The sequence below is a fragment of the Chiloscyllium punctatum genome, chromosome 15 (genome assembly GCF_047496795.1).
Source record: "Chiloscyllium punctatum isolate Juve2018m chromosome 15, sChiPun1.3, whole genome shotgun sequence".
NCBI lineage: Eukaryota > Metazoa > Chordata > Chondrichthyes > Orectolobiformes > Hemiscylliidae > Chiloscyllium > Chiloscyllium punctatum.
The window spans coordinates 72278286-72291508 of record NC_092753.1 but is presented as its reverse complement, the minus strand read 5'-3'; the positions used below and the strand labels follow the sequence as shown (position 1 = coordinate 72291508).

At 37.5% G+C, this 13223-nt stretch overlaps 1 protein-coding gene across 5 annotated transcripts in view; it reads right to left on the bottom strand.

Moving 5' to 3' along the window:
• Nucleotides 1–393: 393 nt before the first annotated feature.
• Nucleotides 394–13223, bottom strand: part of LOC140486388 (transmembrane protein 45B-like) — a 102291-nt gene continuing 89461 nt past the window's right edge. For all 5 annotated transcript variants that reach the window (XM_072585446.1, XM_072585448.1, XM_072585449.1 and 2 more), the window contains one exon: nucleotides 394–5566. In XM_072585446.1, coding sequence (XP_072441547.1) covers nucleotides 5473–5566 — 94 coding nt within the window. In that variant the 3' untranslated portion in view covers nucleotides 394–5472. The remainder of the gene's footprint in view (nucleotides 5567–13223) is intronic.

Genomic DNA, 13223 nt, shown 5'->3' with positions numbered 1-13223 from the left:
TTGGTTAAAATTTAAATGTTCAATTAAGAACAAGGATGATTACACACAGATGTAATTTCAATGAAAGCAACATTTCCTTAAGAAAATAATTATTAAAAGAATCGTGCAAGTTTGGAAGAATTTTGTGACCCAAAATGTCTCAAGCAAATTATGTGGCCTTTGAAGTAGTGGCACGGTTGCATACTGAGGGTTGTTCAAATGTTGTTGGATGCTGAACTAAGCAGCATTTGAGATCTAAGTTTTGAAGAACCAAATATCCTTTTCAAATCTTGACTGTCCTTTCACTTGCATAATGATTCACTCAGTCATTCACATGTGAACATAATTTATGGAATAATGCACAGTAAGTATATTTAAGAAATTATTTTTATTAGAATAAAGTAGAAACTCCTCATTCACAGCTAAGTTTATGACAGTAACTTCAGAAGATAGTAGTAATTCAACATAATCTGCAGGCATTCTTCAAAACTGGACAAAATGTTTTTGATAATTCATTGTTGAATAAAGTTGACAAAGAAAATCTTTTTTTCTCAAACCTTCACCAATAATACAACTGCATTATTACAACACATTGGTATATTCATATAAATGTCTAAACACAGTACACATTTCTATTTTTAACAGAAAAATGTATTCACAATAAGAAATATTAAAGACATTGAAAACCTGTCAAGTTTAGTGTATTCCATAGAACGTATTACAATGAAATGGAAAACAAAATGATTCATGATCAATCAATAATTAAAATTTACTTTAGAAGTTAAATTTTTTGAAATGTTCCTTTGGTCTTTACTGATTAATATTGCATTGACAGGTTAATTGGCAAAACTGAATTAACCACACATAGGAGACAATATTTAAATTAAGTTAAGAAATAAAGTATTGCCAAAATTTGTACTTGTTTTACAAAGTAAGGGAAGTAAATAATAAAACTTTTCTCAGTCATAGAAAATAAATATTCATTTCATTTGAGGTATAATCTAATTATTTAACTACAATATATTACAAAAGAGAGAAATCTAAGTTTATCCAAAATGCATTTGCATATAAAATATTAACTCTATAAAAATTGCGATGGTTACTTTATTTTTATGTATTCAAGCTTTCATATTCTATCCATTATATGCTACACATCAAGTCTGATTCTCAAAACATGATTCTCAAAACATATCTTGTAAATTACATATAAATATGACTTTTTTCTAAATGTTTAACATTTCAAAATTGAGTACACAAATATGTAGGACTGAAAATATCTGGAGGAATGCACAGAAAGATTTTAAGATTTACTTGAAAGTAAACTATATATGGACAAAGGAGTACTTTGTAATTGCCTAAATATCTCCTGCATTCTTTTGAAATTTGCAGATTGTTTTGGCAGGTTTTAAAACCAAAAATAATATTTTTAATATCAATATACATTTCACACAAATTCTTAATCAGAAAGACTCTGAAATATATTGGTCACTCTGAGGTTCAGTACAGAAATATAATTTCTTGCATTGGATATGTACATATTATTTTTTCTCGTTTCAGGTTTCCCATCATAGTCTTCTGTTCTCATGCAGTGGAGAGTCTACATAAGGTTTTGGTGTACACTTTAAGCTTTTGCCCACTTGACTGAACCAGTCCCATGCACTATCATAGATGTAATTAATGAATGGTCCTAAATTCCCAGACAGTCTCCTACCTAAACATTCCTGCCTTACCTATTGTAGCTTGCTTCTAGCTTTGTACAAGGGGGAAAAAATTAAACATATGTATAACATCTAACCATCAATTCATTCCTCTTTTACTAGGATAAAACCAGAATTAAATAGGAGCAGCATCACCATTCAGATAGGATTAAAGCAGGCAACGGTGGCATTTACTTTGGTAATGGAATGAGAGAAGAGTAACTCAGAGTTTCGTGTGTTGATGGACAAGGAAATGCAATGACAGCATAGGGAGTGAGGTGAAATTGGAAATGGCAGAATATGAAGTCAAGTGGCAACTTTGGCGATGCAGGGGTAGGACACTGTGCCTACGTAGACCGGGAAGGAGTGCAAATTTTACAACAATGAATAGGAGAATGGGAAGGAAGGTGGGTGGGAGAAAATACTGTTTAATCCCAAAATGGAAACTGAAGATTGAGGTTACCTACAGCCAGGTTCTGAAGCACACCTCTCTCACCTCATGGGTTACCTTCCATTGTGTGTAAGCATGTCTTTTGGCAACCAAATACTGCACTAAGCTCTTTTTCATCTCCTGGGTAGATCGTAGTAGTTTCAGCTGTCAATTTCTTTGAGAGATTAGCTTCCAAACTCTCCCTTGATGATAAACCCTCAACTTTCTCTAAACCCATCATCTTCCAGTCCACCCAGCTTAGCTGTGAATTGATTATCGATAGCTGGGTGCCACTGGCAGGTTGCTGGTGATTGGTGTCCAGCTTTTGCTGGCTGATTACAACTCCAGATGGCTGTTTGGATGAAAGGAACAACTAGCTGGTTTTGAATGGATAGTTTCTGAATTTTGTAATTATGATATGGAATTGTCGGGTGCTGGCTGTAACCTGACCTTTCAGTGATGTTGATAGTCTGTCATACAAGATCATGGGTTTCCTGACATTTAAGGTTCAGCAAAACCTTAGGACATGATCAACAATTCCCCAAAGGAAACATACAGCTAAGTGATGACAGAGTCATAGAGATATACGGCACAGAAACAGACTGTTCAGTCCAACTTGTCCATGCCAACCAGATATTTACTATAATTTGTTGATTTTTTAAAGGATTTATTTGCTTTGACTGTGCAACATATTTTTCTACATCACGACATTGTTTACATATGCTAAAGTGCAGACATGCATGGAAAAGATGACAAATTTCAGGATGTTTTGGTGGCTGGCCCAGATCTCACCCTTCCAGTGAGGGATTTCTGTTCACCATATGGTGTATATTCATTCTAAATTACTGTCACACGACACAGAGTGAGCATTTTTCTAACAGTATCTGGATCTAAGTTTCTGGTAGTGGAACCATCTGCTTCAAGTTAGCATTTTGGAGAAATTGCAAAGGACAACATGTGGGCTTGAATGTGAGTCCAGAAAGTCATTCAGATTTGTGTTGGTTCTTGGAGTGCAATGCTCTCTGACATCAAGGAGAATCTCTTCATTTGGAGGACAAGGGAAAACAACTCAAGTACTAACGACTATTTAAAGATAAATGCCATCAGGATGAAGCCTAAATAGCCATTAATTTTAGCACCAATTTAAAAAAATGATTGCCCCATTTCCTTGTCTCCTTGAAAAACTGAATAAAAGGAAATGAATAATTGTTTTACAGTTGCAACAAAATGTAATATCAGGATGCACCATTGTACTGAAGGACATTTATTTTACTACTTGATCACTGTTATAACTTTCATTTCCAATCTATAAATTTCATTTTATGTCAAATTCTGACTTGCTAAATTAAATCTTCAATTAAATGGTTGGCATAAAATGTGTTATTGATAAGAAAGAAATCTATTTTTTTGTCACACAATGTAGGGTTTTCATAAGGAATTTGCACGTTGTTACCAAATGCTTTTCAGCAAGTACTAATATTTCAAGCATTGGTCATTACTTTTAAGTCAATCGTGGGTATCATAGGTTTTATTTTCAAAACGATTTCTAATAAAGTTTTAATTCAAAAAAAGAAGTTAAAGAACATTAAGATTGAATACACTACATGGCATTTCTTCCCTTTCAAAGACTGTTTAAACACTATTGTGTTAAATAATAGACATAGATACTTAACTTTCATAATTTTCAGAATAGCTGGAGTGAAATAATTCAAGAGAAAATTTAAGCAATAGAATAGTATATTGTCCAACCGTTAAACTTCTCAGTCAGGGCAACTTTGACCTAAAACGTACGAGCATTCCACGAAAACTATGGTAGTTGAACAAGGAAACCTTTGGACAATTTTGGGAACGCATAATTTCTCAAGTAGAAGTAAAGTTTTTTTATGCTAGTTTGAACAACTAATGTATGAGTTTGTGTATTTTTCATGTGCTATTTGTAACAAAAGCAGAAGCTCATATAAAAAACATTTGTAATTTTGCTACACAAAATTTTCCTTCCCCTTTGATATTGAATATTGTATCAGAATGTAGTTCTGAAGCAAACTTTGCAATAATGCTATTGCAGATTCTTCAAGCATGTGCTGGGGTGAAACTTTGCTTTTGACAATAGCATAAAATGGTTCACAGTGACTCTGAAGTCTGTTTCACATTGCACTCAATCTTTTTTTGTAATGGATGTAATACAGCTTACTGGTTCACAAGTTTTAGATTACAGTTTAAAACTAATTTTATTCCTGTGATCTTTACTTAATTGTTTTTATGAAACTTGCACTATTTAAATTTGATATGCCAAAAACATCACATTAATAAGAAACATTCTACGATAAGCAATTCCAACTTCAGTCATTTATGATATGCAATCATGGCTTCGTACTAGGTCACTGTGTTTGTCAGTGGAGTGAATGAAGTCAGATATGGTGCAGTATACCGGTAATGCAAGTTTTCAGAAAGAATAGAGTTTCAAGCTTCTTTGTAATGTCAAACACCTTCACATATGTCTATCTCTGGAAACATATTTTCAAAACTCAAAGATTTACTTTAACACAAAAACATTTAAAAGTAAAATATTACAATTCTTTTAAATCTGACATTGTCACTTCAAAGTCACAAACTGAATTTCATATCACTTCAGTCATTGGTGCGGATTTAAGGATTAGAATTTGGTTTGAAGTAACGTTACAACAGAAGTTGTCTAGACTTTTTAATTTGTACTATGTAATTTTTAAGTTAATATTTTCACTGCTTATAGTTTTGAGCACCAAAATCTTCCTTTGACTTTTAAAGAGATGGTAGTACAAAATGAACTCATGATAACTTGGCAGCCCATTTTAATCTAAACTGAATTCTCTTTTTTAATGGATGTATGATAGGATGCAAGTTTAATATAAATCCTTGCTGCATTATTGGTATAAATTAATTTCATCCTTGTGCTCTTCATTTGCAAAATGCTTTGTGAATTTTCCTAGTTCTTTTGAAGAATTAGTGTCAAAGGATTGTTACTTTCTTTCAGGACTTGTTCATACTTAGACACGAGTTTTTAAATATAGAAAATAATAGACAAACCGAAGTGTGTATTTCCCCTTTCACTTGTCACTCACGCTTTTGAAAATCAGGATCAAGTTTTGATTATTGTGAAGATCACAAATGTCACCCTTTCACTAGTTGATTTGATAGGAATAAAAGACAGCAGTAAAAGAAATGTACCTAAATCCGTCCATTTCAATGCAAAACACATGATCGTTCAATACATCCTTTGTAGACACAGGTTTAGGTTTATGAAAGAGTTTAACATCAGAAGACATTAAAGATTCTAAAAAAATACACATAAAGAAGGCATAATGGTAGCAAACTGCAATATTTATAAGACTATATTTCATCCTCAGCTTCTTGATCTTTTTCTGATGACTTCAACAGTCCCATCTCCAGAGGCTCGACCTTTTTTAACTTTGCATTAATCACCCTACAAACATAAAAAAAGGATATATGTAAATTTGGTGAAATTGATGATGGCATGATTAATAATGACTGAAATCATTGCAAATTATTTTTAAAAAATGTAAAATGTAAATCATACTGCTATCAGCCTTTGGGCAATGATTGTGTTTCTTGAATAATATTAAAAATTTTAAGTTTGAAGCTTTAAAAAAAGACTGATTGTTGATTCATCATGGTACGCTACTTATTTTTATCTAAATGTGCAAGTCATTCCAAACTCTATTTTAACTCCTTGCAGGGTATACCACCAAGTTCCTTTCCAAGTCACAAATGATCCTAACTTAGAAGTATATTGCCCTTCCTTCAATGTTGTTGGGTAAAGAACTCAGAATTCCTTTCTGAACTGCATTATGGATGCACCTCCACCAAATGGACAGCAGGGGGTCAAGTAAGGCAACTCACACTACCTCCCCAAGGGTAGTTAGGGATGGCAAAACATCTGCTAACCATTCCCTGTGCTCATGGCGCACAAAATAATTTAAAATGATTCTTCTTCCTTTCATGGTGAAACCTGAACAGCCGAAAAACACTAGAGTGGTTTTGGGTTTTCTAAGATTCTATCAAACATGTACCGAAGTACCTGGCGGGGAATTCCTCCTACTGCCAATTTTGGAAACTAAAATGATGGTTCCTGAAAAATGGCAAGGAAAATTCTTCTTTATGTGAAGATATATATTTTGACTCTAGGTGGCAGAATTGCTTTTTTAAAATTAAGTAATTCATATTGCGCCAAATACAATCAATTTTCATTTCAACTATTTCACGTCCTTGTTCATAGTTTTAGCTTTTTGTTGTCTCAGAGTACATAATGGTGTTGCATAGAATAAAAATTATCAGTCATTATTCCTTTGTGATATAAACAGTTGTATGTAAAATGTGTTGAAAAGGTGGGCTTTCGAGTTGGTGTTTGGGCTAGCAATTGATTTTGTAGCCAAGTAGTTGTCATGTTTTTTGATGCTGTTTTTGACATTTAAAGGGAAGTGTCCCAATTGAAAGAGAATGGTCTTGAAATATGCACAGTATCTTGGCAGTACCAGAAATTGTAATTAATGTAATAGTCAGTAGCGCAAACATCAATACAGTCAGTTCTGATATAACACAATAGTTCCATTCCCATGCGACCCCGTGCTATATGAAAATCATGTAATAATAGCGCCGTTGAAACTAATGGAACCTGGATCAGAATATAGCCAATATAGGTAAAGAAAGTTCATGTTCTACAAATAACGGTCTAAACTCATCAATCACATTATAACCAATTCACATTGAGGAAACGCATGTTATTGCAGAACTGACTGCAACGTTGTCCTACAAACCATGAAACTCATCAGAATTAATTTTTGAGAATAAAACTAAAGGGTAAAGCCAACATTTATACTTTCTGAGAGGAGATTACTGATTGTGTGGAAAGTGATTAGAACAGGCATTACCATGGGGACTGGAGATGTTAATGAAGATTGACTGTTAACTGCCAGGCTTTGTTTGAATTTCAAACCAGGCAAGTTGTGTTGTCTAGGCATTGTCCCAAGGCATTAAACAACAAATGGATGAAACCTATATTGCTAAATTGAAATAGGCATAGGACATGCATATGTTCTGCCTACAAAAAAAAGACTCTATGTAGCTTCCATTATCTTGGTGCTAAAATAGGGAGCATCAAAGTCAATCTGCAGGTTAATAGCCATCCTGATCAGATACATGACAACTGTATATCTTACTGTTTTTCCTAGAGCAGTGAAGGTTGAAGGGGCGGCCTAAGTATGGTATATTAGATTATGAGGAGCATAAATAAGATGGTAGCCTCCAGAGCCATAGACCAAAAGTTGGAAAATTTGAATGGTGAAGACCGATCTTTGTTTGCCAGCAAATACTGTTTGGGCTGCATTGTCTCCTGTACTGTAAATACCAAAGAGTCTACAAGTCTGGATCAGTTCAATTCATGAAAGCCACTAAAGTTGTCATTCTAGGCCCTTAGAAGTGGCCAGATTGACCTGGATAGGTGAGGTACCTCAAGCATTAAAGCAACAGGTGAAGCAATAGATTAAATTAGATTACTTTAGATTAGATTACTTACAGCGTGGAAACAGGCCCTTCGGCCCAACAAGTCCACACCGCCCCGCAGAAGCGCAACCCACCCATACCCCTACATCTACCCCTTACCTAACACTACAGGCAATTTAGCATGGCCAATTCACCTGACCTGCACATCTTTGGAGTGTGGGAGGAAACCGGAGCACCCGGAGGAAACCCACACAGACACGGGGAGAATGTGCAAACTCCACACAGAGAGTCGCCTGAGGCAACAGGAGTGGTGTTTGCCACTACATGGACTCTGCCATTAAGCCAAATGTATGTTCTGCCCAATGCGTAAATGAGTAGTGTGGTACACACAGTCAGTGTTTCACAGTACTTCTAACTTGCCTTGCCTTTTGTTGCAGACACAAATTCAGGCAGCTTGTCGTGTTTGCCACTATGAACTGTCAAGGGAAAGGATGTGTTGCTATGGCACTGTGCTATACCCATGTGACACCAATATATACTTACACATAGCTTACACAGCAACCATACAATGTGCTTCAACCAAACAGCCAAGTCTCAAAGTCTAAGGTGTGTAATCCTCAGTAACCCTCAGGCTCAAAGGACTGAACGCTTACTCCTGCTCCTAGTTTCCAATCCTGGCTGGCAGCTGAGCATTGTCTATGGCACCAGTCGCTGGAACACTGTATGTTCCCAGCAGTAGCAAGCACGTTTGCCACTAATGAGTGCAACCTTGTGTGAGGGCAGTGCTGTTGTAGTATGGGTGAAATAACTGCTCAGAGGCTGGTATCCCATCATCATTTATTTACTTGAGCGCAGTACACTGGCTGTAGCCAGCCAGCTCAGAATCAGTTGCCTGAATTGAGAAGACACTAATTTCCTGGTTATATTATTTTTTTTTAATTCTCCAGCCGAGAGAACTTTTCCCTGCAGTATACTGGCTGTGGCTGGCCAACTAAGAGTCAGTTGCCTAAGGAATCTAATTCCTGGCTATATATACTTTTCCTTTTCCTTTTCTTAGCGTCTCCTGGTTATATTGGTCAGCCAGGGCTTTGCTGATTTGATTGGGGTTGTTAACCTCGGCCAATGACCTTGTAGTCAATGAGGTCAACCTGGTTCCAATCACTACAATGAGGCATACTTATTGAGGTGGAGAAGCAGAAAAATGCATGAAATTACTCACTAGAACTCACAGAGGGAAACCTTTCATGAAACTCCCCTAAATTGACACTTGGCCAATTTTTCATAAAACCTAGCCAAGGTTTATTTTATTTCTTAATAATGGAACAAATCATTGCAACTTGGGAGGATTCTCCCATGATTTTCCATCTAATAATTCTAAAATAACTTGGAAAACTTGAGAAATACAAATCTAAATGTCTGACTGTTTCCAGTCAGTGGAACTCTGCATTGTAAAAATGAGCATCCACATTACCTGAGCAGCTTTTGAGATATACATATTAGGTTAGGGCCAGTGCACAATAAGTGAAAATATCTTTTTATTAAAACATACAACTTTAAGTCACATATTGAGCAAGTAAATGTCAGGAGAGGATTCTGGCTAATCCAAATGGAGGATGTGAAAAAATCGTGGCTGTAAGAGCGACTTCTTTTTTAGGTATTTTAGGTATTGGAGGCGATTTCCTTGAATTCCAGGAACAGCAATTACTGTTTTATATGCTGTTGCTTTGTTTTGGAACTTTGAGGAAAGAAGTCAAAACAACGGCACTTTTAAAAGGGAGAAAGGCAGTGACCACATGGTCAGTTAGGGAGACAGAAAGAAACCTACAATGCGAACTGACACAGCAGTGAATCTGCACAGTTACTGCCTTTACTGTTTGAGTTCATGTATCCCTGGAAATCTGAGTGTGTCAAGGAAAAATTAACAAACAGTGAAATTCACAGCTGACCTTGGAGGAACTTGTGTGGGAGAGCTCACAGCACAGGAACAGGTAAGTGTACAGTTTTAACTTGTGACCTTGCTATAAGTCTGCAGGACTGAATAGAGTGGGTTCTTCCTTGATCATATGTTTATTGAAATCTGTCTCTTGATTAAGTTTTAAAAATACAAACCATAAATACTAAGTTGGCCTGGAGCACTGCTTTTTAGAGCAAAAAGACTTTGCTATTTTCTGGGTCTGTAGCTTGTGAAGGAGCAAAGATGGCCGTTAGTAGATGATATGCTCTTCCTGTTGGATGTGGGAGTTTAGGGAGAATTTCCATGTTACTGATGATTGTGTCTACAGTAAATGTCTTTGGTTATGAATTCAATCGGATCTCATGGATCACAAATACAGTTAGGTAGATGAGTTAACCCCAAGAAAAGGTAGGAGCGGGAGGCAGGTAATGCAGGAGTCTTCTGTGGCTATCCCCAGATCAAACAAATATGCTGTTTTGGAAAAGGTAGGGGGTGATGGACTCTCAGGGAAATTTAGCATGAACAACCAAGTTTCTGGTATCGGGACAGGCTCTAATGCAATGTGGAGTATGTCAGGTTCCAAGTGATCGATTGTGATGGGGACTCTCTAGTCAGAGGCACAGAAGGCATTTCTGCGGCCAACAGCAAAAACAATCAGAATGGTGTGTGGCCAGGATCAAGGATGTCTCAGAGGGTGCAGAATGTTCTCAAAGAGGAAAGGGATCAGGGGGAGGTCATTGTCTACATTGGAACCAATGACAGAGGAAGGGAAAAGGATGGAAAACTGATGGGAGAATATAAAATGTTAGGCAGGAATTTAAAAAAAGGAGGTCCTCAAGGGTAGTAATATCTGGATTACTCTCGGTGCCACAAGCTAGTACAGGTAGAAATAGGAGGATAGAGCTGATGAATGCATGGCTGAGGAGCTGGTGCATGGGAGAAGGGTTCACATTTCTGAATCATTGGAATCTCTGCTGGGGCAGAAGTGACCTGTATAAGAAGAATGGATTGTACCTGCATTGGAAAGGGAACAATAAACTGACAGGAAGATTTGCTAGAGCTGCTCGGAAGGATTTAAACTAGTAAGGTGGGGGGTGGGACCCAGGGAGATAGTGAGGAAAGAGATCAGTCTGAGACTGGTACTGTTGAGAACAGAAGCGAGTCAAACAGTCAGGGCAGACAGGGACAAAGCAGAGAAAAAGATAGGACCGATAAATTAAATTGCATTTACTTCAATGCAAGAGGCCGAACAGGAAAGGCAGATGAAATCAGGGCATAGGTAGGAACATGGGACATAGAAAATGCAGAAATGTGGCTCAGAGATGGACAGAGCTGGCAGCTTAATGTTCCAGGATGCAAATGCTATGGGAAGAATAGAAAGGGAGGCAAGACAGGAGGGGGAGTGATGTTTTTTATAAGGGATAATATTACTGCTGTATTTGTGGAGGATATTCCTGGAAATATATCCACAGAAGTTATTTGGGTGGAACTGAGAAATAAGAAAGAGATGGTCACCTTATTGGGATTGTATTATCGACCTCCTAGTAGTCAGCAGGAAATTGAGAAACAAATTTGTAAGGAGATCTCAGTTATCTGTAAAAACAATAGGGTGGTTATGGTAGGAGGTTTTAACTTTTCAAACATTGACTAGGACTGCCACAGTGATAAATGTTTAGATGGAGAGGAATTTGTTGTGTGTACAAGAAAATCTTTTGATTCAGTATGTGGATGTTCTGACCGGAGAAGGTGCAAAACTTGACCTACTCTTGGGAAATAAGGCAAGGCAGGTGACTGAGATGTCAGAGGGGGAGTACTTTGGGGCCAGTGACCATAATTCTATTAGTATTAAAATAATGACGGAAAAGGATAGATCGGATCTAAAAGTTGAAGTTCTAAATTGGAGGAAGGCTAATTTTGACGGTATCAGGCAAGAACTTTCAAAAGCTGTTTGGGGCAGATATTCGCAGATGAAGGGATGGCTGGAAAATAGGAAGCCCTTCAAAAATGAGATAACAAGAGTCCAGATACAATATATTCCTGTCAGAGTGAAAGGAAAGGCTGGTAGATACAGGGAACGTTGGATGATGAGAGAAATTGAGGGTTTGGATAAGAAAAAGGAGGAAGCATATGACAGGTATAAACAAGATAGATTGAGTGAATGCTCAGGAGAGTATAAAGGTAGTAGGAGTATACTTAAGAGGGAAATCAGAAGGGCAAAAAGATAACATGAGATAGCTTTGGCAAATAGGGTTAAGGATAATTCAAAACGTTTTATAAATACATTAAGGACAAAAGGGTAACTAGGGAGCAAATAGGGCCCCTCAAAAATCAGCAAGGCAACTGCAGTGTGGAGCCGCAGGAGTTGGGGGAGGTATTGAACGAGTATTTTGCATCAGTGTTTACTGTGGAGAAGGTCATAGTAGATATAGAAATTGGGGAAATAGATGGTGACATCTTGAAAGATGTCCATATTACAGAGGGGGAAGTGCTGGATGTCTTTAAACACAAAAGTGGATAAATCCCCAGGACCTAATCAGGTGTACCTGAGAACTCTGTGGGAAGCTATGGGAGTGATTGCTGGACCCCTTGCTGAGATATTTGTATCATTGATAGTCATAGGTGAGGTGGAAGAAGACTGGAGGTTGGCAAACGTGGTGCCACTATTTAAGAAAGGTAGTAATGAAAAGCCAGGGAACTACAAACGATTAAGGCTGACATCGGTGCTGGGTAAGTTGTTGGAGGGAATCCTGAGGGACAGCATTTACATGTACTTGGAAAGGCAAGGACTGATTAGGGATAGTCAACATGGCTTTGTGCATGGGAAATCGTGTTTCACGAACTTGAGTTTTTGAAGAAGTAACAAAGAGGATTGGTGAGGGCAGAGTGGTGGACGTGATCCACATGGACTTCAGTTAGGCGTTCCACAAGGTTCCCCATGGGAGACTGGTTAGCAAGGTTAGATCATATGGAATACAGGGAGAACTGACCATTTGAATAAAGAACTGGCTTGAAGGTGGAAGACAGAACGCGGTACTGGAGGGTTGCTTTTCAGAGTAGAGACCTGTGACCACTGATATGCTGGGTTCACTACTTTTTGTAGTTACATAAATGATTTGGATGTGAAAATAGGAGGTATAGTTAGTAAGTTTGCAGGTGACAACAAAATTGGAGGTGTAATGGATAGCAAATAAGGTTACCTCAGAGTGCAACAGGATCTTGATCAAATGGGCTAATGGGCTTAGATGTGGCCCAGAATTTAATTTAGATAAATGTGAGGTGCTGCATTTTGGAAAAGCAAATCTTAACAGGACTTATACACTTAATGGTAAGGTCCTAGAGTATGTTGCTAAACAAAGAGAACTTGGAGTGTAAGTTCATTGTTCCTTGAAAGTAGAGTTGCAGGTAGATAGGATAGTGAAGAAGGCATTTGGTATGCTTTTGTTTATTGGTCAGAGCATTGAGTATAGGAGTTGGGGGGTCATGTTGCGACTGCACAGGAAATTGGTTAGGCCACTTTTAGAATATGGCGTGCAATTCTGGTCTCCTTCCAATTGGAAGGATGTTGTGAACCTGGAAAGAGTTTAGAAAAGATTTCCAAGGACGTTGCCAGGGTTGGTGGATTTGAGGTATAGGGAGAGGGTGAATAGGCTGGGGCTGTTTTCCCTGC